Source organism: Poecile atricapillus, chromosome 9, assembly GCF_030490865.1.
Source record: "Poecile atricapillus isolate bPoeAtr1 chromosome 9, bPoeAtr1.hap1, whole genome shotgun sequence".
Classification (NCBI taxonomy): Eukaryota; Metazoa; Chordata; class Aves; order Passeriformes; family Paridae; genus Poecile; species Poecile atricapillus.
Window position 1 is genome coordinate 7,941,802 of NC_081257.1, and position 22,744 is coordinate 7,964,545.

The window sequence follows — 22,744 nt, forward strand, 5'->3', positions numbered from 1 at the left end:
ATTTTAAAAATGCATAGACAATCACAATATTTTTTAACATGTTATCAGTTGGTATTTATATTTATTAACCTTAGAGACAAATACACGTATGTGGGTGTATGCACCTACATTTATTCTTTAATCTGCAAATATCTATAAAACTTAGCTACAGTGGTACCCAAAACCTTGAAAAAGGAAATTCCCTCCTCTTTCATTCCATTGCTCTAAAAGCAGGGAGTGCTTCTTACACAAGTCACTACAGAACAGCACTTACTCTTTTATAATACAAATACAGTTATTCAGTAACCTATTACGATTAAAAATAATCACATTCAGAAGTATAGCTACTCTTTGAATCTTTGTCAGCCTTGAATTCTTCGGTGAGTCTCTGAAATCATAGTTCACATCACTAAAAGTTTTTGTGTATGTGAATCTTTTCAACCCAGGCAGAAAAATCCCTGCTGCAGACAATTATGCATAAACTATTCAGAAGTGAAGCTGAAACAGCAATGGATCTCCTGTGACTCTCACAGCAGTGACCCTTATTTTGTGTAGGTTAACATTATTTTATCCAGTCTGTCTACACAAAAGAATCCCCAGCAAATAACACACAAGTAGAGGACCCTGTTAAACAACCACTTAGACAAGAATGCTTAAAAAGCAACTTCTTTTTTTTCCCCTTTTAAGAGCCTACTTTGCACATTTAGTGTGCTTTTTTGCATAATTCACACATGCAAGAGCTGTAGCACAGACCATCTGAATATTCAGATCAGTTTCAGTGTGGAGTTCCAGATGTTATTATCAAAATTAATGTATCTTTTTATACACAAAGTCCATGGTAAAGGCATCTCAACCAAAATGACAGGATAGAAGGCTTAAAAATAAAACCAAAAAATTCTGTACAAACCTTCTTCCATCCAGGAAAACCCTGTCTGAGGACCCCCTTTCTCAGCAATTTGAAGACTGGCATGAATTGCTTTAGAAGAATCATCCTCAAAACTACCAGCAAAGGAAATATTCAAAGTCTAATTATTTTAACACTCTAAAGACAAGTTGGATTATCCATTTGCTTTTCCATAAACAACTTGCTCCTTGGAGATAGTGCTTTTATTTCCCAGTTTTAAAAATTTCTCAGAAATGGTTCGAAAATACCGTGACTGCTCTCAACAACACAAAGTGTTTAACTCCCTTAGAGTTATCCCATCCTAAAGCAAAGGGATACTTTTTTCCTGAGCTTGCACCACATTCTAATTCACAAGATCTGGTAGAATAACTACAATCTTCCCCCAATGTGTGAGCTCATCACACCACCTGTGTTTTTTAAAAAATCATGGGATTGTTTACAGCAAGCTCCTCTGTGGTTCATTTTCTCCACTGCACTGCAAAACTCTCACTCAACAGAATTTTTACAAACGTATGTTACTACAAAAATTAGCACAGAAAAGGTGACTTTTTTGTGACAATTTAAGTCAGTGGGAAAACAAACACCTGAGTACAAGAAAAAGCATCGAGAGCAAAAGACAGTTCAAGGCATGAGAGAGGCAAAGTAGAGGCTGCTGACAAGCACGCAGAAGGTCTGGGGAGCAACATTAACACTGGAGATGAAAAATTACTTTAAACTGAACAGACTAAAAACCACATCTACAACTTTGTGGTATGTTATTTTGGAATTCAAATTTGTGGATCTGGGTTTTGAATTTGCTTAACACTTCAGGATTAAGGTTACATTATTCCACCTCAGACTATAGTGAAACATGTTCTCATACTGTATCTTGTCAACCTACTTCTCACCAGACATGTTTTACAACACTTGCTTGAACATTAGGATAAGAATAATTCTCCTTTTACATACAACTTCAAATCACATTCTTCACTGTGAATAAAGCAGAGCATTAGGATATTCAATTTATTCACACACAGACATCTCCAGGCACATAACTATAAAATTTACAGTGGCATTTTGCTTTAGGTACAAAAACACATGTCAAGAAAAAGGAAAAAAAAAATCTCCCCATAACCCATATTTTTCACATTTTTTTCTAGTATTGCTAATCTTCTTAATAACTAGTATTTTCCACTTATTCAGATGTTTTTAACTTATTAAACTGATACACTTAATAGAAATGCATAACAGTAACACTGAAAAAATATAGTAAAAACCAATACTGATTCTATACTTTACATGATGAAAATTCAGCATAAGACCCAGTTACAATACAACAATCAGGTCAGGGTTCAAGATTTTCTGGACAGATGGTTAACTTCAAACACACTGACCCCCTATCAGACTGGATTACTGCCAAGAGCACTCAGCCTTTCCTACGGAAAGTGGGTCAGAGTAGGTTTTATTCAAGTGCTTTGATTTGATGCATCATGATTTCCAAAGAACCTATTAAAATCTGCTAGATTAAGATATCTGTATATTCTTACATAGAAAATGGGGTTCCTTCTTGGACATCCCACTTACCTTCACATTTCTCCAGGATCTGGACAGTTTCACCTAGTTCCAGGACCAAGCCTTGCGGAACAGTTCCTCGGAAGCTGCATATCACTAGAGGGTGGGGAAAAAGAGAGAGAGAGAGACATATGAGGCTTGGATCTTTGTGTGAATTTTCTTCTAAGCATAGCCCTTTAGCTCACTCCCTGCATAAAAATAGCTCTTACATAGCTGCCCAGAAAACCTGTCAGCCAACTTTTCCTGAACAGGTACCTTTATTCCGGCCCTTATCAGAAATTAAGCTCAACAACAACATAAAAGCTAAGCTTTTAAAAAGATTTTTAAATTAAGCAAGGCTTGTAATCACTTTAATCAGCAACCTGATTCGTATTGAATACAAAGTCTCCTCCACAACCCATCAATGGAACAGGCTGCCCAAATTGCAGAGATTACAACAGGAACTCAACTCCAGCAATTGCTTTTCTCCAAGTTGAAACTATTTCAAATACCATCTGTGCATCTAATACACTGCAAAAATCCTATAATACCATACATTATATTTAAGCAGACGTATGAAAGAATACATAAGCATCTTTACTCTTCATAAGCACTATCTAACATGAGAACACATCTTACTTTTCCAGGTATCTTTAATTTTCATTAACCAAGGAAAATAAGAACACATCTTAATGCTTCAGAAAATATTAACACAATAAATAAAAATATTAAGTGAAACTCGATTTTAAAAATAAGTTTTAAAAATTCACAGTGTAAACACATATATTCTTCAGCTATATTTATCAAAATACAACAGGGACATGAGCATGGGTAGCTCCCTCAAACTGAGATGTCTGAACAAAGGGTGAATTGCAGGTAAGGTCCTACCTCCCCCCCAGTCCCAGCATTAAAAACTTGACGAGGCACAGTTTGAAGCACTCCAGTACCTTGTTCCAGGTAAACACAGAGTCAGGAGAGCTCCCCTGCAGTCACCTACACACCCCGGAGCATTCCAAGTGGAATTCCACGAGTTGAAACAGTGACCCCCAGTGGGCACCACCCTTTTCTCCAATTCGAGAGAACGCTCCCCTTGGAATGCAAACACTCCAGCCACGGTCAACACGTTCCCATGGGATGGAGGCACATCCAGAACATTCTGAGCTGGAAGGGACCCACCAGAGTCATCGAGTCCAACTCGAGTGAACGGCCCAGAGAGAGATCAAAGCCACAGCCCTGGAGTTATCAGCAGCTCCAGGCAGCTGAGCTCAGTTCCTCCCTAAGGATCCTCCCCTGCCAAAGGCACCGGACCCTCTGCCTGCACATGAAGCACAGGCTCAAGTCCAGGGGAAGAACACCACGGAACCCAAGCCTCCCATCTGCACTATGTACCACGAGATAGGTCTCTTGAACCTTGAATTTCTAAGAAATAATGAGAAAAGCAGAGACAAAACGTCCACCAAAACAAACTGCATTTGAACCCTATCCACACACACTTCCTAATGGGCAAGGACAAGAAAGAACAAACTACACCCACCAGGCAAACACCCTCACAGATGAGGCCAACACAAGGAAGAGTGAAAAAAAAAAATCTAAAGGGAACCAAATGGCATCAAATGTTTGCATTTCCACTGCAAGACTCAATGCAGGATTTAATCCCAAGAGTTAAGAACTCAGAATTTCATCAACAAACCTAAACTGCTCTCTCAGCTCTTATGGCCCAGCAGAAGCCACCGTCAGTTAAATGAGGCTTTAAATTCTTGTTTACATCAGAGGCAGGAGAAACACAACTGGCTCCAGACTGGAATAATGCAGACAGCATAATCCAACAAAAACTAAGCTCATCAGCATTCTGGATCCATTCTTCAGCCATGAAGAAATCATAAATATGGATTTCAACCAAAGAAAAACTACTTAAAGCCTCTTCCAAAGTGCAGGAACACTGACAAATGAAATGATAAACTCTCGGGACATAATCAAACCTCCAATGGCTTTTCCTTTTTTTCCCTTTTTTTTTTTTTCTTTCTTTCTCCTTTTTTTTCCTTCTTCCATATTTTAGATAGCTGGATCCTTTAAAGACAGAAAATGTTTTCTTTTTTCTAATTGGCAATTTTACAAAATCAAGAAAGTACAAGTTCCTTTGCAAAATACCACAAAGTCCTGTATTAAAATGTGATTTTTTTTAGTTCAAACCAACAAAACCACTAAAAAATTCATCTGTGTCTCAAAAAGAGGAATTTCAAACACCTTGGGTAAAAAGCTACCTTTGAAAACACCAGAAAATAAAATGGAGAAGTGTCAATACAGTAATAAGAAATTAATTTATAAGAGTAATTTTAGATACATTCTTAATTGTAAGAATTAATACAGGCAGGATAATATTAAAAACCAGTTTCCAGACCATTTCCATCTTTTCTGAACATGCCATGGATTTCACGACAGAGACACCAGTCATGGGACATGTTGATGTTAGTGGCTGTAAACAATAGAAAAGTTAAATCATGAAGGAAAAACAACTTGACTGGTCTTACTCAGCCAATCCCAAAAAGAAACAGAAACTCTGGAAAGTATTATTGCATGCTGATGCTGCATTAGGTGCTCTGAATTAGTAAACAGTAGCTGACTTCCTATGACAATTATTTACTATATTAAAGCTACTGAGTCAAGGATGCAACTGGGAAAGAAATTACCAGTTCTTTGGCCATCAAATAGATGCCTATTATGAAATAATACAGGTGGGTTTAGAATAAAAGCTAAAGGAAAGGCACCAGCAAGAGACAGTACCAAAGGTTTTTTCAATTGCTGATAGAATAATTTTTTAAAATATGGTCAGGAATGGTACTTTAATATATTTAGTCTTATAGGAAGTAATTCTAATAGATGTGTTAGTTTACAGACACAAACTGTCCATTTTTAAAAGGATTCTACTGGTCACACAAAGAACATCTGATACAAGGACTCTACGATATATAACCGGCTCTTTAGAATTCAGAGCGCCCTATTAATAAGATAGACAGAGCTCTTTCCTTAGGTCTACTTCACTCAAAAAAAGAATAAATAAGCAAAAATCACAAAACAGAAATGAACTGATCCCATCAGCTCTAGATACAATCTTGGTGATCATACTCAATTAGAGAATTAATTCTCATACAAAGTAACACCCTCCCCTTCGTTCTCAATACAACAGTATAGAATCTAATTCCTTTTGTAATCATCAATAAGTTGTGTTAGTCTCTTCTGTTTGACAATTTTTATAATCAATCCATAGGATTGGTGAGTAGCAATATAGCTATTGTCAAAACAGTGGAAGCTAAATCTCAAAAGTAAATGATTTTCCAGCCACATTAAATCAAAGTCAGGAAAAATTAACGAACCCAAATAAATTGACCCAATAGACCACACTGTCTTGCTAAACTGTGTAACAAGAACAAAATTTAACATTTCTGAAATAAAAAAGAATAGTAAAAACAACTCCTGATGCTGACAGAATCACAGAAATTTAAAGCTCTTTTATAGTCCAATTTATTATTCCAACAGTTACTTCCAAAATAGTTATGGATGTTGCGCATTTGTTAAGCTAAAAATGCATTACACAAGACAATCTTATTTATAAAGTCCCTTTTAGGTACTCAGTTCTTCTTAGCAGCATTATTTAAAAAATATGATCGCAAATATAAATGAGAAATACAGAGAAATTCAGAGTAATTCAACTATTCCGAAGAAAATGATTTCCAGAGAGGACTCTGACAATTGATTGCTTTCCTTTCCACAGAGATATTCTTTACCCTACGTGATCACCTACAAACTGTCCATCAATCCGTAAGCTTCCATCATTTCTTACAAGATTCCTCGATCACCAGAATACACAAGTAAAACCTTATCAAAACAGGCACAAAGCAAAGCTTTTACCCACCAGTTTACAGATCTGACTGATCCCCCTTGGACTCCAGGACACACTGCTGAAATATTTAATACCCATTTTCAGATATGAAGCCCGTTGCCATCATTCAGGTCTATAAGGAGGTCGTAGATCCCCTCACAAAGTCATTTCAGCCAGCAGTTAAAGCCAACATTCTGCTAAAGAGGAAAGCTTTGAAAAAGCCCCACATGCCATGTGATTCAGGAATTATCTCCAAGACTGAAGTCCCTTATCTGTGGTACTTAAACTGGACCACAGTGAAGGAAATCCTTCCCTCTTCACCTCTGGAATTTACCAGTAAGAAAGGCACAAACCAGTTCGCACAGGAAATGACTCCCATGCTGTATCAGAACGTATGAAAGAACTGTGGGATACAACATATTAGAACAGATGACATTGGAATAACTGTTTCATAAGTCAAGGATCCAGGGGATGACAGATTTTTCCTTGCCCATGGATATGGTCTGAGGCAGTATCATATAAACAGCTGCATTGCAAGTCACCAGCAGGAGAGAAACTGTATCAAAAGATAAACAGGACCTGTTAAGCCAATGCATCGTTGCACACCTTTGACTCCTCCTAAAGCAGCTCCTTGCTATGTGAACAAAGAACATCCAATTGATACAATTCAGGAGGTTTTACAAACTGTTCTCAAATAGCCCCTGTCAATAGCTCTTGAAGAAACTGCACTTGCCTGTGATAAAGTGGGAAGGTGTTTGCACAGGTAAATAATCAGCACAGTGATGTGAAATAGAAGAGCTATTTCTCTTAGTGAGGACAGATTGAGCAGCAAGCTCTGAAGGGATCTCTGTTGGAATCTTTCCTGTTTCAAGTATTCCTAAATGATACAAAAAAGCTCATCATTTAGAGAAGTCACAAAGTTTATAATGGCACTCAGGCTATTCAGAGTAATAGAGTTCCAGATGGACCCAAGCTGCAGGAGCAGAACTGGCAGATGAACAGTGTGCAGTTCACCTGAGTGCTATTCCATGGAGGATGAACAATCCTCACCTCACAAAATCATCTCCTCCCTTGCTAGTGCCACACTGACGGGAAGCCTGGATTGTCAGAGGTCTTACCATAAAACTCAGTGCTCAGTCACTCTCAGAGACCACCCCACATCACACACAATACTATTTTATTATTTGGGGAAAAAGGGAAGACACCATTACCCACAGTACTGCATAAAATTCCCAGTGAACCCCATGTGCCAGTTTTCTCCTTTGTCAAAAGCTAATCCTTTGCCAAAAAGGACTGACCAGCATAAGAACAGGCAGAAAGAAGTGAGAGAGGACACAGCAAGGACTGAATAAGGGCTTTTATGTGATTGATTCTTAACCAAGATGGGACTTCTGTACTAGGAAGGCTGAAAGAGTGGAGAGGGGATCACTGACAGAAAGTGCACAGGGAACTGTTGCTATTCACCTCTTCTAGTTCAAAAAGCAGAGCAGTGTCAAATGAAGCAGCAGAGTTCAGGACTTCATTAAAGTACTTTTCCACACAGTGCATAAACTGTGAAACTCCTCATGAGATACTGTGGGTGACAGAAATTAAATAATCGCTCAAGTTCCAAATCTATGGATGTGTCCCACCCTTGGCTTTGCAAGGCCCTGTCCCAGGAGGCACCGGAGCCTGGGGAAAGCTCCAGCCCTGACTGCAGCTGGGGCAGGACACTGGGATGGGACGGGGCTGGAATGCTGGGAACAACCCCCTGACATTATCAAAGGGTCACCACCTGAGCTCCCGCTGTCCTGGGCTAGTGACTGGTTTGGGACCTCATTGGGATGGCAAAGAGGAGAACACAACTCACAGAGAAATGCTGAATCAGATCTCACCTGTGTCATTGTTACTTTCTGCTGCCAGCCACAGAGGTGGTTCCATTTTTATTGTAATATAATTTAAAATGTACCTTCCTCTTATAATATTTTCCCATTCAGGTTCCTGTGTTGCAGCCTCCCCACCCAGTCTCACCTGGGCTGCAATGCTGCCACTGATCATTTTTCTTCTCAAATGCATGTCAATGCCCTGATAACCACAGTAAGAGAAATGTGTCCCATTTGTCACATGAACAGTGGGAAAACCCAGAACAGGGAAATGCCAGAGGACTATCCAGCCCAACACATCCAGCTGCTCATTCCCTTAAAACATCATTTTTTCCTTAGCATTTACAGAATGTTATGCAATGAACTGACAAGGCTATATGCCTTCTCGTGTACTTTCTTATTTTTTTAACCTATTTCTACACATTTCAGTGAAGCCTACAAAAATATTTTGATCTTGCATAATGTTCTATTTACACTACATAATATCAGTTCAGCTCATGAGTAATTTATTTTCATAAAGGAACAGAGCCCTTTCCCTCCCCACTGTCCAAGATACAACAATCAGAAGAAATCAGAAGAACTTAAGCAAGGGCTGAGAAACAAAATCAGTTCAAGAGCTTTCCATGTTTACATTGCTTCTTTTTCCTTCTCCAAATCTAAACTATGTGTCTCTTGATCATTAAATTGGCCTTTTAAAAATTATTATTTATTTCCCAGGTTTTCACATCCACAATAGAAATAATTGCTACTGGAACAGATCAAATATGTTAAACCACATTTTGATTTTTCTTTATCATAAAATGTTGGTCAGGCCATGTTTTACTGGACATTAACATGGGTTAATTTGGGGGGCAGGGTAGAGGGGGAAATTGTAATTTTGTGAATTTTCAACACATCTTCATTTACAAAAGATAGAACTTCTTGAAATTTGTGACTTTTTTTCCAGTTCTTGACTCATTGTTAATATCATTATCTGTCTTATTAAAATTCTGGTAGCTTGCAATACTTTTAGATGACATTTGGAGAACAAGTGCTTCAAGTTAAAGTATGCAATTTAATTTTCATAAAAAATTACCAAGTACTACACTCAGCCTGCAGTTCTTCAGATTATGCACTGACCATCCCTCAGTAGATCTTCAACTAAACCCATTTCAGGAGGAATGGCAGGGAGAACACAGGGGAGAGGCACAGCTGCAGTTGTATTGCTCCATACCCAAAATACCTTGACAAGGTACAATCACAGCGAGCAGACACTGAATTGTGTTCTGTGCTATAAATGTCAAAGTTCTCAAGTTCTCTGATGATGTAATTTATGCTTTATAACACATAAGCATGTTTTAAACTCACACCTCTATCACACCAGCTAAGAATTTGGAGTATGTGTTTACTTAGGGTAAACACAAACTCTGAAATTTCACAGTCCTTATACAGCATTTTGTATTCAACTACTACTCATTGTCACCACTTAACACAGAACATAAATCAATCCCTGAGCTTAAGATTGATTTAGATTGATTAGTATTAAAGACTAGAATTAAATACTAGATCAATAGTAAATGATCTGGCTATTATTTAAGAAAATAATAATATTATTCCAAACTGGTAAACTAATATTACGATGAGCATGTATCTTTCCCTAAAATGTTTTTTCATATTAATCCAGCTATTAAAAGCATGACACAATATGTGCTAGGTGTAAGAGCTGAATAAGATAAACATTATTTTCTTCCCTGTAATACCCAGATGATAATAAAGGCTCCATGAAACCCAAGAGTCACCAAATGAGACCAAAGACAGCTCTAAGTCCAATACCTTTTCCCTAACAGAGGCTAAAACAAGGAGGGGAAGGAAGGGAACAGGGCAAGGATGTGGCTTTCCCCAGCTTCAGACATCTGTGGACTGAGTATTCCTAAAAGAAGTTTTTTTATTTGCATTAATTTGATAAATATATTTAGCAGCATTTTCTATACATTTTCTTCTATGGAGCCACCCAAATGTTGTGGAACCACATCAACATTTTACAGCCCCATCAGCCCAGAACTGCACATGACTTTTCCATCACACAGAAATGAGGGTTCACTTGTTTGGCTCCTGTGTCACCAACACTCCCAGGAATTGGATCAAATGAGTGAACCAACAATTTTTATTCTTCCACTCCACAGTATTTGTGTTTTGATAATTTTCTAAGCTACCTTTGCTTAATAATGTATTTTTCAAGAAGGACAGATGTAGATTCTTTGCATTTTGGGAAGGCCAAGGGAACAGTCTCCAGGCCAGGGCAGGATGACTGGGCAGGAAAACCAGCACTGACAAATTATCCCACAGAGAACAAGAGAGAGGCGAGATTTAGCTTCACCTTTTTGTGAGGCAACTGTGTTGAACAACCACGCCTACCGGCAGCACTGATTTAATACTTCCCAAACCTCCCTGGACCTTCCAGTCTGAGCCTCTCTCAGAACTACAAACCTTTTACCATCAGAAAAGAGTAGTTCTTGAACACAGAAAATTGTGGGTTTAATAATTCAAAATAACAAGATGTATGACCAAAAAAAACCTTTGCATTTTTATAACAAAATTAAAGGCCAAAATGATTAATTTTTGCCTTTGTGGAACTGCTTGATTAAACCTGGCAGCTTCATAGATTGCACAGTTAGAGTCTGATAATATTTGACAAGGGAGCAGAACCATGAGGAAATGAAAAGAAAAACATTTCCATTTTATTCTACAAATACCTACAGTAATGTTTTCACCCTCACAATACACCTTCCAAGTATTTAAATGATTAATTGTGGGTGAGGGTTTCAATTATTTGCCAGAAATGAATCTAAGACTTGCAGATTTATTTACAAGTCCAGGCCTCATTCAGCAAGTACGTTCACAAAGAATACAGGGAACAGACCCCAGGTCTAGCACTTCTAAAACATTCTGCTGTTTAAGCAAGATGACAACATGAATAATTTAAGTATGGAAGAAATGATATATCCAATTACACCTTAAAAACCCAAATAAAACATGAAGTTTTTGCAGAAGGGGCATTTCTTGCAGAGTGTACTGCTACACACGACACAGAGCAGAACTCTAATCCGATTGGAATTGCCAGGCACTAATGTAATACACACACACAAAAAAGATTATCAAAAGCTGATTAAAAGCCATCCAAACATTACAATCGAAGAGTAGGGATTAAACAAAAGACATGATTTAGAAGAGGGCTAAAATTTTTTTTGACCTTATTAATGGTCTTTATGAACTTTTATGCCAAATCTTGATGAAGAAGAATATTCTTCAGAATTGAAAGCAAGACATTACACTTTGGGTTCTGTGTATTGCCAAAATTACAGTACAATTAAGTGAAGGTATTTCAGGCTGCTTGGGGAGCAGTGGCAGTTGCTAGGCAGCATCTGCTCCTGTCAGAGATGCTTCTTTCTTTGTGCAGTACAGAACCTCAGCCAGGAATACTGCCACCAATGGATTATTCCAAGGCAGCTTACTGCCATCACATGGCATCTGCAAAGTGCTCACCCGCTGCCTAGCAACACCGCCTCTTTCTACTGAGTCATACCAGCACCAGGAAAATATTCCTGCAAAAAAAGAAACAGATGCCTGAGAAGAAAGGTGATCATTCAGTAGCAGAGCAAAGGATTGCAAGCATCCTTCCCCTGCCCTCCGAGATAAAAATAGAGATTGGGCTCAAAAACCATGAGCTGTTTAAAATAGTTTTGCACATCCTGGTGGCGGGAGGTGGGAGAGAAGTAACGGACCAAAATCAACAGCGCTGTCCACTGCCTTAGCTGTGCTCAGGAACAGGTCCTGAGCTTCCAGCTTTGCAAGGATCTATCCTGTTACTTCATCCCTTCCTGTCACTGTTCCGTCAGTACGTTCGAGTCCCTCACCCAGACATCATTCCCTCTATGCAGGAAGCGAATGCAGCAGGTTTTTTCTCCCTTTTAAAGAGAGGCAAAGGCTGTTTCAGTTTCTGAAACCTCCTCCCTCTTTCCAATACCCAAGTGGCAAAGAGGAGAATGCTGAGCACTCTGCCCAGAGAGGTGAGGAGCTGTTCTGCACTGCTGCGTTCCACAGGCTGCAAACGTGAGCCTGTTGAACACTTTAGTGTTCAACACCAGGAAACAAAGTAAGAAGCCAGTCAAGTTTTGACTCTCCTGGAGGGTGGAGATTGCACCACCTCTCCAGGCACCCTGCCCCAGGGCTTTCCCACGTGCACTGTGGGAACCACTGTCCCTGAATGGAATTTGCCCTCGCAGCTCCTCCCTTCACCCTGCAGCTCTGAGAAGTGCCTGGCTCTTTTTTCTCTGTACCTCCCTCGACAGCAGCTATCCAAGAGCCAACCCTTTCCTGTGCTCCATTTCCCAGGCTGTACCACCTTGGATCTTACACACCCTCCTCTCTTCTACCTGGTATGTTCCCACCTCCTCACCTCACCCCTCCTACTGTGAGGTTCAGCCCCAGAGCACCTGAAGGAGGCAAAGATGATTTCCATCACCCTGCTGGTGCCCAGGAACACGGCCAGGGATGTGGCTGCCTCCAGCAGAACACTGCTGCCTCCTGTTCACACATGCAAACCTCAGGGGTCACCCCACAGCACCTTCCAGCCAGTCCCATTCTGCACAGGCTACAGCATGAGACTCCCAGACCTCACATATATCTGTTCAATACGTTCTTAACACATTTAAGCTAATTTGGCATTTATGGTCAGTCACATTTCCAATGAGCAGCAGGAAGTGGGGCAGATTTATAAAAGTATATTTTCCAGCATACAGCTCATGCATTTTAGCTGAAAACTCTATTTTAGCCTATACTGGCTGCCGCACAAGAACTTTGCTGAAGACAACTATGAAACCCATCAATCCACCCATAAAAATTTTGAATTTTCTGGTTTGCTACTAAAATACAAAAAAGAAAAAAAGTATTTGACAAAATTGAAGATGCTTTCTTTTCATGATTTTTAACTCTTCCAATCTTAACTGAAGCAAATGTGCATTATTTAATGCTATCAACATCATCTGAGATGTTGAGGAAATCCTCCTTTTCTCTTTTTGTCTCCTCCACACAGATTTATTTTATAATTATTATTACTATTTATTTCATTATTATTTAATTTTATCTAGGCAACTATTTTTTTCTCCTGTTAAAAGGGGAATATGGTTTTCTCCCAGAAATACAGTCACTCCAGAAGTGGGGGAGAAAAAGCCAAAACCAAACCAAAAAAACTCAACAAGATCAGCAGTTGCAGTTTGGGGCCTTGCTGTGATGAAGAAAGAGAGAGAAGCCTATTTTCTACCTCTTCTGCCCCAGAGTCCAAGAGAAGCTGTTTCTGCAAGACCAGTGCTTGAAATGCAATCTTCCTTGGCATAAACCCCTTGGACCACAGAGATTACCAAACACTTATCTGCTAAAAAGATAAAAAAACCCAAACCAACAAGCAGCAGAGGGGCTTTGGTCCTAATTCCACTCAGATGAGCACACTGGGAAGGGCTGAGCTCGAGCAGCCAGCAGGAGGATGGAGGATGGAGATCACCGTGCACTGCCAGGGGAGCTTCCCCAGCACACACAGGCTGTTCCCAGGGGGGGCTCTGCACACACAGCAGGGCCAAGCACAGCAGCCACAGGACCCTTCCAGGTCCCAGGACAGCTCACCCCACTCCAACATGTCACTTGTTAGTGGCACCTTTAAACAGAGGCACAAGCACGGAGAGGATTCCCCTCATCTCTCGTCACACCAGGCCCACAGGTAGTGTCCAGCTCCATTTTGTACGGCAGTAGCAGATGTCAGGGCAAGACTATTTCACAAAAATATTGATCCTGCTCTAACAGATCCAGCAGAACTACACTGCTGCTTCTTCAGGTTATCAAAATTCAGGTCACCGATCATTCGGATCTTGAGCATTTAGAGAGAGAAACAAAACACAAAGATGCACCAAAGTTCAAACCACAGTTTTCAGTAACCCTTTTTTTCCAGTAATTCATATATTTTTGGATTATTTGTTCCACTCTGGCTGACACTTTATCACCTGAGCCTACACTCTCTCTGTGTAACACAGCCATACATACACAAAACAGTGCCTAGGTGAAGCGGGCAGCTTTCTGCAGACAAGTCCACAGACATTTTTCTCCAGAAAGGAAGAAAAGGGTGGAACAGAAACACCTCCTCCTATCCCCCCACATCCCAGCATTGTCTGAGATCTTCTCCTATGAAAGGCTCTCTGCTCCCTTCACCACTTGTTTGGGCAGCCCACCCAGCAGCCACCACAGCAAGGCAAAGGACCACGTCCACTGACACCCGAGCAGTCATGTATTGCTTGCAATTGCCCTCTATTTAACAGTTCTGGGTTTCTCTGACATGGATTCAAGGCTTCTTTTATCATGTTCAGAAGACTAAAAGTGCAGGTACCCATAAATATTTTGTTCAAAAACCTTTTGAGAGGGAAGAAGGGCCCTGCTTCTCAAAAACACAGCCACAAGAGGTTTCCAGAACAGTGAGGCACCTGACAAAGCACTCTGTGCTACACTCTGGCACCTTGGGTAGCTCAGGGACTTGCATTCAACAGAAAGAAAATAAAATAATTCACCACTCCATCAACTGCCTCCTGCCAACACTAAAAGCATTTAGTGCTTAAAGCTTCCTTGCACTGAAATAAAAATAAAGGTTTGTCTAGATGTTTCAGAGAACACCAGCTTACCTCTGAAAGCACAAAGGCCTGCTTTTAATCACCAAGAGTTAGCTGGCACCACTTGTCATAAGCTTTTCTTAAGGCTTAATATCCAGAAAGACTCAAGAAAAGAAAAAGTAGTTAAAAGCTGAAGAGAGATGGAGGGAAGCCTTATACTTGGAATAAGTAATCACCTCACAACTGCACTGGAAAGCACTCAGTCTGCTCAAAGCCTCGGTTCCCTGCCTCCCAAATACATTCCCTAAGTTTGGACTAAGGACTTATTGTTTGAACAAGCACTAAAACATGTCTAAGAGGAAGGAATCATGGCTAAAATAATCTTTAGAGATGCTTTCAGGATCTCAGAAGACCTCACAAAGTTCATTTTGACACTGAAAAACTTGAACAGAGGTTTGATTTTAACATCAGGCACTTGAGTGAGATATTTCATACTTGCCTTGAGGTTCAGTGACCAGACAGATTTTGAACAAAGTGACAAATGTTGTGAGATTAAGGTTGATTCATAACTTAAAAACAACCAGTGGAAAGACTACTCTCAATCACAACTGGTTTTGGACCAAGATCCCACAGTATGCTTCCTCTGGCCTCCTCCCCAGTGCATAGCACAGCTGAGAGAACTCAGTGAACTTAATAACCACATAAATATAAAAAAAAAAAATTCTCTGGAAAAGGAGGAAAAAGTTGCATCAGGCTCTTCAAGAGCTAAATAATTTTCCACAGACTTCCTGTTCTTTGGTGTTTTCACACCCACATCTGAGAAGTGCTCCCATTTCTCAAGAGAACAAATCTATGGAATACATACGGCCACCAATAACACCAGTTGTTGGACCCATCAGGCAGTCACAGCTCTTCTGTATGAGAACCATTTCCAAATAACTGTTTCATGTGTTAATCAGAAAAGCTTGTCTATCTACATGTCACTGTGCATATGAACACAGAAAGCTTCCTCATTCCCAATTATCCCTCTCCTGTGGGTTTTGAAATGCCAGCAAATGCACAGTAGAGAATTGTATCATTACAAGCTCTGGTAATAGTTCTTACATGTTTCCCTGATGGCTGCATTGGAGTGTGACTTGTTAAGGGCAGAATTGCTACAAAAAAAGCTTTGCAAGGGTGGTGAGACCCAAGTCCAGCTGAGCCATGCCACTGACTGTGCCCTAAGGAAGCTGCTTTCAGAGGATTAATAAAAAGTCACCCTTCCTCTCTTCCCACATACAATTGCAAACCGCAACCTGCACCATCACCTAACTCACACACCAACTTCCTATTCTTTAAGGAGTCCAAAAGAGAAATTACTTTAAATTTCCTTGCTAATTTCACTCTGAACAATCTCCCTTCCTGTCCTATAGGCTTGACAATGAATTTAAACCCAAAGCTCACAAATAAGAAACACCTGATAGAACCTGATTAGCCTTTTTTTTTTTCAGCAAGTGAGAAGCTTTTTATCTGCACTAGTATGCACAGAAATTCCAGTTTCAAGTTCTTCTCCACCCAGCCCTATTTCCATGAAACATGCAGGAAGAGTTGTCCAAGATTGCCAACTCATATTATAAAATATCTCTTGTTACTGGATGTATTGTTAGGTGAGGACAGAAAGCCTGAACACCAAAATATAGAAAATAATTAGAAAATAATTCTAAAAACAAAATCCCTTCTGCACTGGGGAAAAGCTTGGGGAAGAACTGCTTTTGTCCCCACCCTATTGGGCAGTGGCTGAAGTTCTTCATGTCTTAACTGATTACTTAATACAGCACAACAACAAGTAAATGGAGAAAACTGCTCTAAAATCCATCATATCATCCAAAGCTAAACCCCATATTGCACTGCTATCACTTCTTACTCCAGGATCACCCCCATATGCCCATACAAGCCATGCAATGAACTGTTAAACATGCACATCTCACTTCTTGCCTTTGTGAGCAATTTGCTTCTCTACTTCATTTCTCCTGTATTTAGAAAGTTTTGGCTAATTGCTACTACAAATGCATTTGTGGACAACTGGTATTTAGATAATCACAAAGTAGTGATATATTACAGGTTAATTCTCATCCAGTCCTGCAAACCAGCTTTTCATATGAGCTGGTCTAACCACAATGTCTTTGGCTTAGCCTTTTCTAGGACAGATGAGCCAAAATATATTAATCTCTTGCCACAAAACAGGACATTAAATCTCCAAGTTCTATCAGCACCCACAGAATTCCAGATTTACCCTAGACTGGAGGTAAAGTTGCCCCCCACATTTAATGACACCTTAGGAAACTCTTCTCTCTGTACCAATAGTCTTCCATCAGATGCATCTTGGGAGCTGCTCTTTTCCAGAGGCATTTCAAGGTGTGATTCATTTCCCATCCAGTTAAATAACACACATACATTTCCTTTATGATACCTGACTGACAAATTCCTTTGCTCATTCTTAAGGCCTACAGGTAAAAAAAAAGGCCCTTAGGAGCAAAATACTGAACAGAAATTACTCCAATCCCTGGATCATCCCATTTTCCTGACTAACAAGCAAGTCTCCAGGTACCAGCAGCACTTCCCAAAGCAGTAGAGCACAGAAGGTTTCAAAGTGCATCCCTGCACGTAGCTTTGGTTCCAAGACAGATCCCTGAAGAATATCCTTAGTCACCTCCCTCCTGCTGCCAGACAATTACATCTCCTGGCACAGGGACACAGGAGAGAAAATGAAATATAACCTATGTGCCTAACACAACACCTGATGCAAGGATTGATATTGCTTCCCATATTAACAATGGGAATAATAATTATTTCCCAATTTTGGAGAGGGACTTTTCTCTATGCCTCTGAAACTTCTCATTTTTAAACCTGTAACAAACCACTCAGTGACCCAGTGGAACCACAGTGCCACTCAAGGCCCCCTTCAGCAGCTGCCGCTTGTATGAGCAGCTAAGGCAGGGTCTCGTGCCAAAAGCCCTGGGGAAGGAAGGAAGACTTTTCTAAGTTCTGCAGTCCTGTTTTTCCGAGCATAAATATGAACTGGAAGTGTGCAAGCCAAGGTTTAGTGAGGGGGGAGAGAAAAAATGAAAATCGAGTCACTGATCAAAAAGCTGCAGTACAAAACTGTAACTAGGACATTGTGATGTTCCATCCCTTCTTAGTAAGAACAAGGGAAAGTTTAGTTGTATGTATCTGTGCTTATGGATTTATTTTTAATTACCAATTAAACGTAATTATCAATTAAGCAGAGAAAATAAAGATTAAAAAGCATTTTTAAATAAAAAAACAGATTTTAACCCTAATTTTTTGAATAAGCTAAGAACAGATGCTGTTGATGTAGGCAGGTTCTCCTTTTCCTCTGTGACTTAATACATACATATTTAATATGGTCAGCCATACAAAGTGACTTGTTGATACAGCATCAACTACATTAAAAAAACACCAACAAAAAACAAAAAAAACTTTCCTGAGAGCCACCCTTGCACAAAAATAAAACAGCAAAAACTGACAGCCTAATGAAATAATCAGCTCTTACACAGTTGCCAAATGTTGTTTACTAAAGTGTTCTATTTGACTTTTTCTTTTAATACATTAATATTTAATACTTGCTTTTCAAGACTAAAGCAACTAATCAGATTACTTTAATAAATATTTTCTTAGAGACAGAGACTGCTTTAAAAATACTAAAACACTAGAGGGCTAGAGAGACAGTTATCTTCAATAATCAGTTCAGAATTCCTATTAATTGTGTCCATAACTGGCCAGTTCTTCTGTGGAAGAACTGTCTGCTCTGCTTCAGCAAGTCTCAAGTTTTATAAGTAGAGTTAGGATTAGAGGCACTGAATATAAGTATTTCTAAATAGAGGGGAATTACTCACAACAGCTACCAGGTAGTTGCTATAGCAGCTGAGAAATAAAATCAAGGAAGATCTTCCAGGTTGTTAGGAGAGTGTTTAATTTATTTAGAAATATCCTGAGCAATCTTTTAATATCTTTGCTGCAGATGCATGCAGTGATTTGTGTGAGAACTGGGCAATACAACAATGTTCTACAACTGCATGTGTGGAAAACTTCTTTTAATTGCAGATAGGCACAGAGAGCCAAAAGGCACCAACGTTCCCATCAGGAAATTCAACATATTCTCCTGCAGCCAAGAGCCTGTGGCTGCACAGGAATATCTGCTGAGGGGCTCCAGCAAGCACAGGAGAAATGTCTTTGATACTCCCTGGAATTCAGTGCAGAACACAAAGCCCTTCCACAGCCACGTGTTGAGAGAGGAACGTGGTGTCTTTCTGAAGGAACAGTTCCTGTGAACTGTCACCTCTGAGCCAGCTACCCATGGAAGGCAACAGAGCACAACTTACTTTCAACTGAGAGACGGCAGCATCAGAGTGAAGCACTTTAAATGGTACCTCCCCTTTCCTTGGTACACAAGAACAGGTATGTCCAGGCCCTGGATGCCCAGACACCCCCTTCTATGCCAACATAAAGTGCTTTGCAGTATTCCAGTTGCAGAAATAACTGCTTTTTCTCCCACCCAGGTTACATCAACAGGGACAGAAAGTTTATTGCCTTAATCCAAAGGCAAATCTTAAAACTTTGTGTGGTTTAACAGGAGTCCAGAGAAAACATACAGCGGTTTTTGGACAGAGACTGCTCTAACCAAACCCAAACTACTAAAGCCCAAAGGCATAAGCTCAGAACAGTGACTCATGCCAAGAAGATTATTTTTGCACATATTACTTGTGGAATCAGGATTATTTACACTGTTTCTCCCCCTCCTCCCTTTTCAAAAAAAATTTTGCCAGTGCACCTCCCAGCAGCAAACCCTCAGGTCCACACTTTCTGCAGACTATTTGCTTCAAAATGCACAAAAATGACCCCTCCAGCCAGCAATGACTGATCTACTTTTGAAAAACTGATATGCCACTCCTCATTTATAGTAACTAAACTCCAGATATAAGCAGCATTTTTTACCTATTTTCCTTCTCTGGAGGATTATCAACAAATTTCAATTACAGGAAAAGTAATTAAAGCTATTCAAGAATAAAAAAAGCTTGCCTAGAGATCACCAAAACTTGCACAACTCAGCCGTTACCTCAGCCCTATCTACAGGTGTGTAGTCTGCAAAAGAAAAATCCCCATCCTTAGAGGAATAGTCTCCAGCCCAGGGAACACTTACTGAAATCACACTTGTTTCCATTCACTGCTCTCCCTTCCACATGCCTCTTCCAGACTTGTTTACAACCTGAATTAAGATCTCCCAGCTTTTCTTTTGAAATATCTGTGTAAAAACAATTAGTTTGCCTGTTCTTTGAATCAAAGTAAAACCAGGATTTTCTAACTTGAGCACATGGGCCAAACACAAACACACACAACACTGAATATCAAACCCTGTGACACGGCAAAGAAAAACCACTACAGAAGCAGAAGGAAAACAACAAGATCTGGAAGATAGGTAATTATTTCCTGAAGCATCCATTACAATTACAGCAGTCAGCTTCATCCTAGGGTAACAGAGGTGGCCTTTCACCAGCAGATGAGATATGAACAAAAAGTACAGCATCAACTACATAAAAAAACCCCAGCAAAACAACAACTTCGTGTTCCTGGAGCATCCAGCTGCAATGTATCAGGGCTTGTTAACTTTATGTGCTCCCCTGACCAACAGACACAGCAACAGGATTGGAAGCAACGAGTTCCAGGTGTTATTGTCTGCCGCTTGATTATATTACCCTACACTTACAGGTTCTCATCTGATGCTGCATTTGATTGTCTATCTTTTAAACAAAAGTGATTTACTTCATCTCTCCTCACTATGAAGACAAGGGGGATGTACTAAGCAAAATATTTGCTGTACAAGATGAAAAATTAACAAGTATTTTCTATTATTAAATTAATAGAAAGCATTTTAACAAAGAGGCATTAAGGCTTCTAATTGCTCTTGAGTTAATTGTCAAAATCCCACTTTAACAGTTCCGGTTAACAGATCATGTAGCAAATTTGCTGATATTTCTAAAAAATATTTCTAGAAATCAATCATCACTACACACCGTGGAACTTAAAAATCAATATGCACAACTGATAACTATAAATTTAATGAGGCGTTTAGGTAACTAATCAGGGTAGCAATAGTAGCTTTTATTATCATAATACAAGTCGGCAGTTTGAAAAACATTAAATCGAAATGAGCAAAAGCGAAGCAAAAGAAATTCTGTATCTTCCATTTCATTCGATGTAACATTTCTGCTCTTATCAGGGATTCACACGCTAAAAAAACAAACCAAAGCCGCCAACGGTGATGCCTCAGATTAGAGCAACCACGGTGCTTGGCGACTGTAAAATCTGATTTACCAAAACAGCGGAGAACCAGCGAGCTCCGCACGCAGAGAGGCCCCGGGGCCGCCGGGCCCCGCTCCCGGCCCGGCCGCCCCCTCGTCCCCGCGGCCGGGCAGGTGCAGCACCGACGCCCCCTAAAGACACCGCGGCGCCGCCGGCCCCTTCCAACTCCATCCACACATCGCCTCGCTCCGCCGAGGGAAACGCAGGGAAAAGGGAACCGCACGCTTAAGTAGATTAAGGGCTCAGCGACTCGTTTTCTGATTATTTGTGCGATCCCGACCCCAGCGCGGGCCCCCGAACTCCCGCTTGTCTGTCGCTTCGCCGCGGCGGCGCTCGGGGAAATAACGCGAAGCGAAGCACACGCAGAGCGCATCCAGCGGTGCGGGCAGGGCAGGGGAGGCACGGCCGGGCAGCCCCCACAGCCCCGCGGGCAGCGCCGCCCCCATCCCGGCCCCGGCTCCACCTGAGGGGCAGCGCCGCGACCACCGCCGGTCCCGGGGGAGGGGAACGGCCGCCCCCCCACACGCACAGCACAGCCCCCGGGGTCCGGCGGGGAGAGGAGGGGGTGCGCGGGGCGGGGGAGGGATGCGGCAGCACCTACCCACGCCGTATTTCTCCTCCTCGGTGGGACTCCACATGCTGCTGGATGGCTCGGCCGCGGCCGCCGGTCCCCGGGCAGAGCGCGGCGGGCGGGCGGGCGCCGCTCATCGAGCGGGGGCGGCTTCTCCTCCCCCCGCGCTCAGCGGGGGCGCCGCGCAGGCAGCCCCCGCCCCACGCTCCGGCCGGGGCTGCGCTCAGGGGTCGCTTCGCCGCTGCCGGGGGGCGGGGGGGAGGTCGCCCCCCGCCCGCCCGGGCAGCACCGGCCGCCGCGCCGCTCCCCTCCGCGGCCGCTCGCCGCCGGCCCGGCGCCTCTCCTCGCGCGGCCCCCGCGGGCTCCGGCCCAGCCGACGCGGCGGCCCCCGCGGAGCTCGGCGGCCCCGGGCCCCCTCCTCGTCGTTCCCGTTCTCCTCCTCCCGAGCCGCCGCTCCCGCCGCCGCCGCCGCCGCCTGAAGGACTCGGGGCTGCCGCGCCCCCCCCGCGCTCCCGGCGGACCTGGCGCGCACGCGCGGCTCGCGCCGCCCCCCCCCCCCCCTCCCCGCGCGGCCGCACGAGGTGCGCGCGGGCGCGAGGCGCGGGGGCGGCGGCGCGTGGCCTCTGAGGGGGGCAAGGGGAGCGGCCGGTCCCGGGACATCTTCCCGTGCCCGGCCCCGGCCCCGCCGCACCTGCCGGCCCCAGCGGCTCCCGGGAGCCCGGCCCGCACTGCAGCACCGAGCCCGGCACTGTTGGTCAGCAGCGGGGCCGGCCCGACCACCGCCCGCCGCCACGGGCTGCCCGTGACACGGCCCGGACTCTGCCCGCCGTTGCCCCGAGCCCTCACGGCCGCGCTCAGCTACCCCGGTAGCGCTAACCTCGGGTACTACCAGCGCTGAGATTAAAATTTGTCTGATACTGTGTTTCATTTTCTCCTCGGTATTATTAATCCCCAGAGCTTCTAAAGAGTTGGCGAAATTCGCAGTTTCCACAATGAACGCGGACCCAAAACGGGAAACACTTCAGATTTCATCTC

General features: G+C 42.2%; 1 protein-coding gene across 1 annotated transcript in view; it reads right to left on the reverse strand.

The window, feature by feature from the left end:
- Positions 1-21,866, reverse strand: part of DOCK3 (dedicator of cytokinesis 3) — a 183,324-nt gene extending 161,458 nt beyond the window's left edge. The window contains exons 1-2 of the mRNA XM_058845181.1: positions 21,740-21,866; positions 2,447-2,530 (exon numbers count right to left, since the gene is read on the reverse strand). Coding sequence (XP_058701164.1) covers positions 2,447-2,530; positions 21,740-21,776 — 121 coding nt within the window. The 5' untranslated portion in view covers positions 21,777-21,866. The remainder of the gene's footprint in view (positions 1-2,446; positions 2,531-21,739) is intronic.
- Positions 21,867-22,744: the final 878 nt, after the last annotated feature.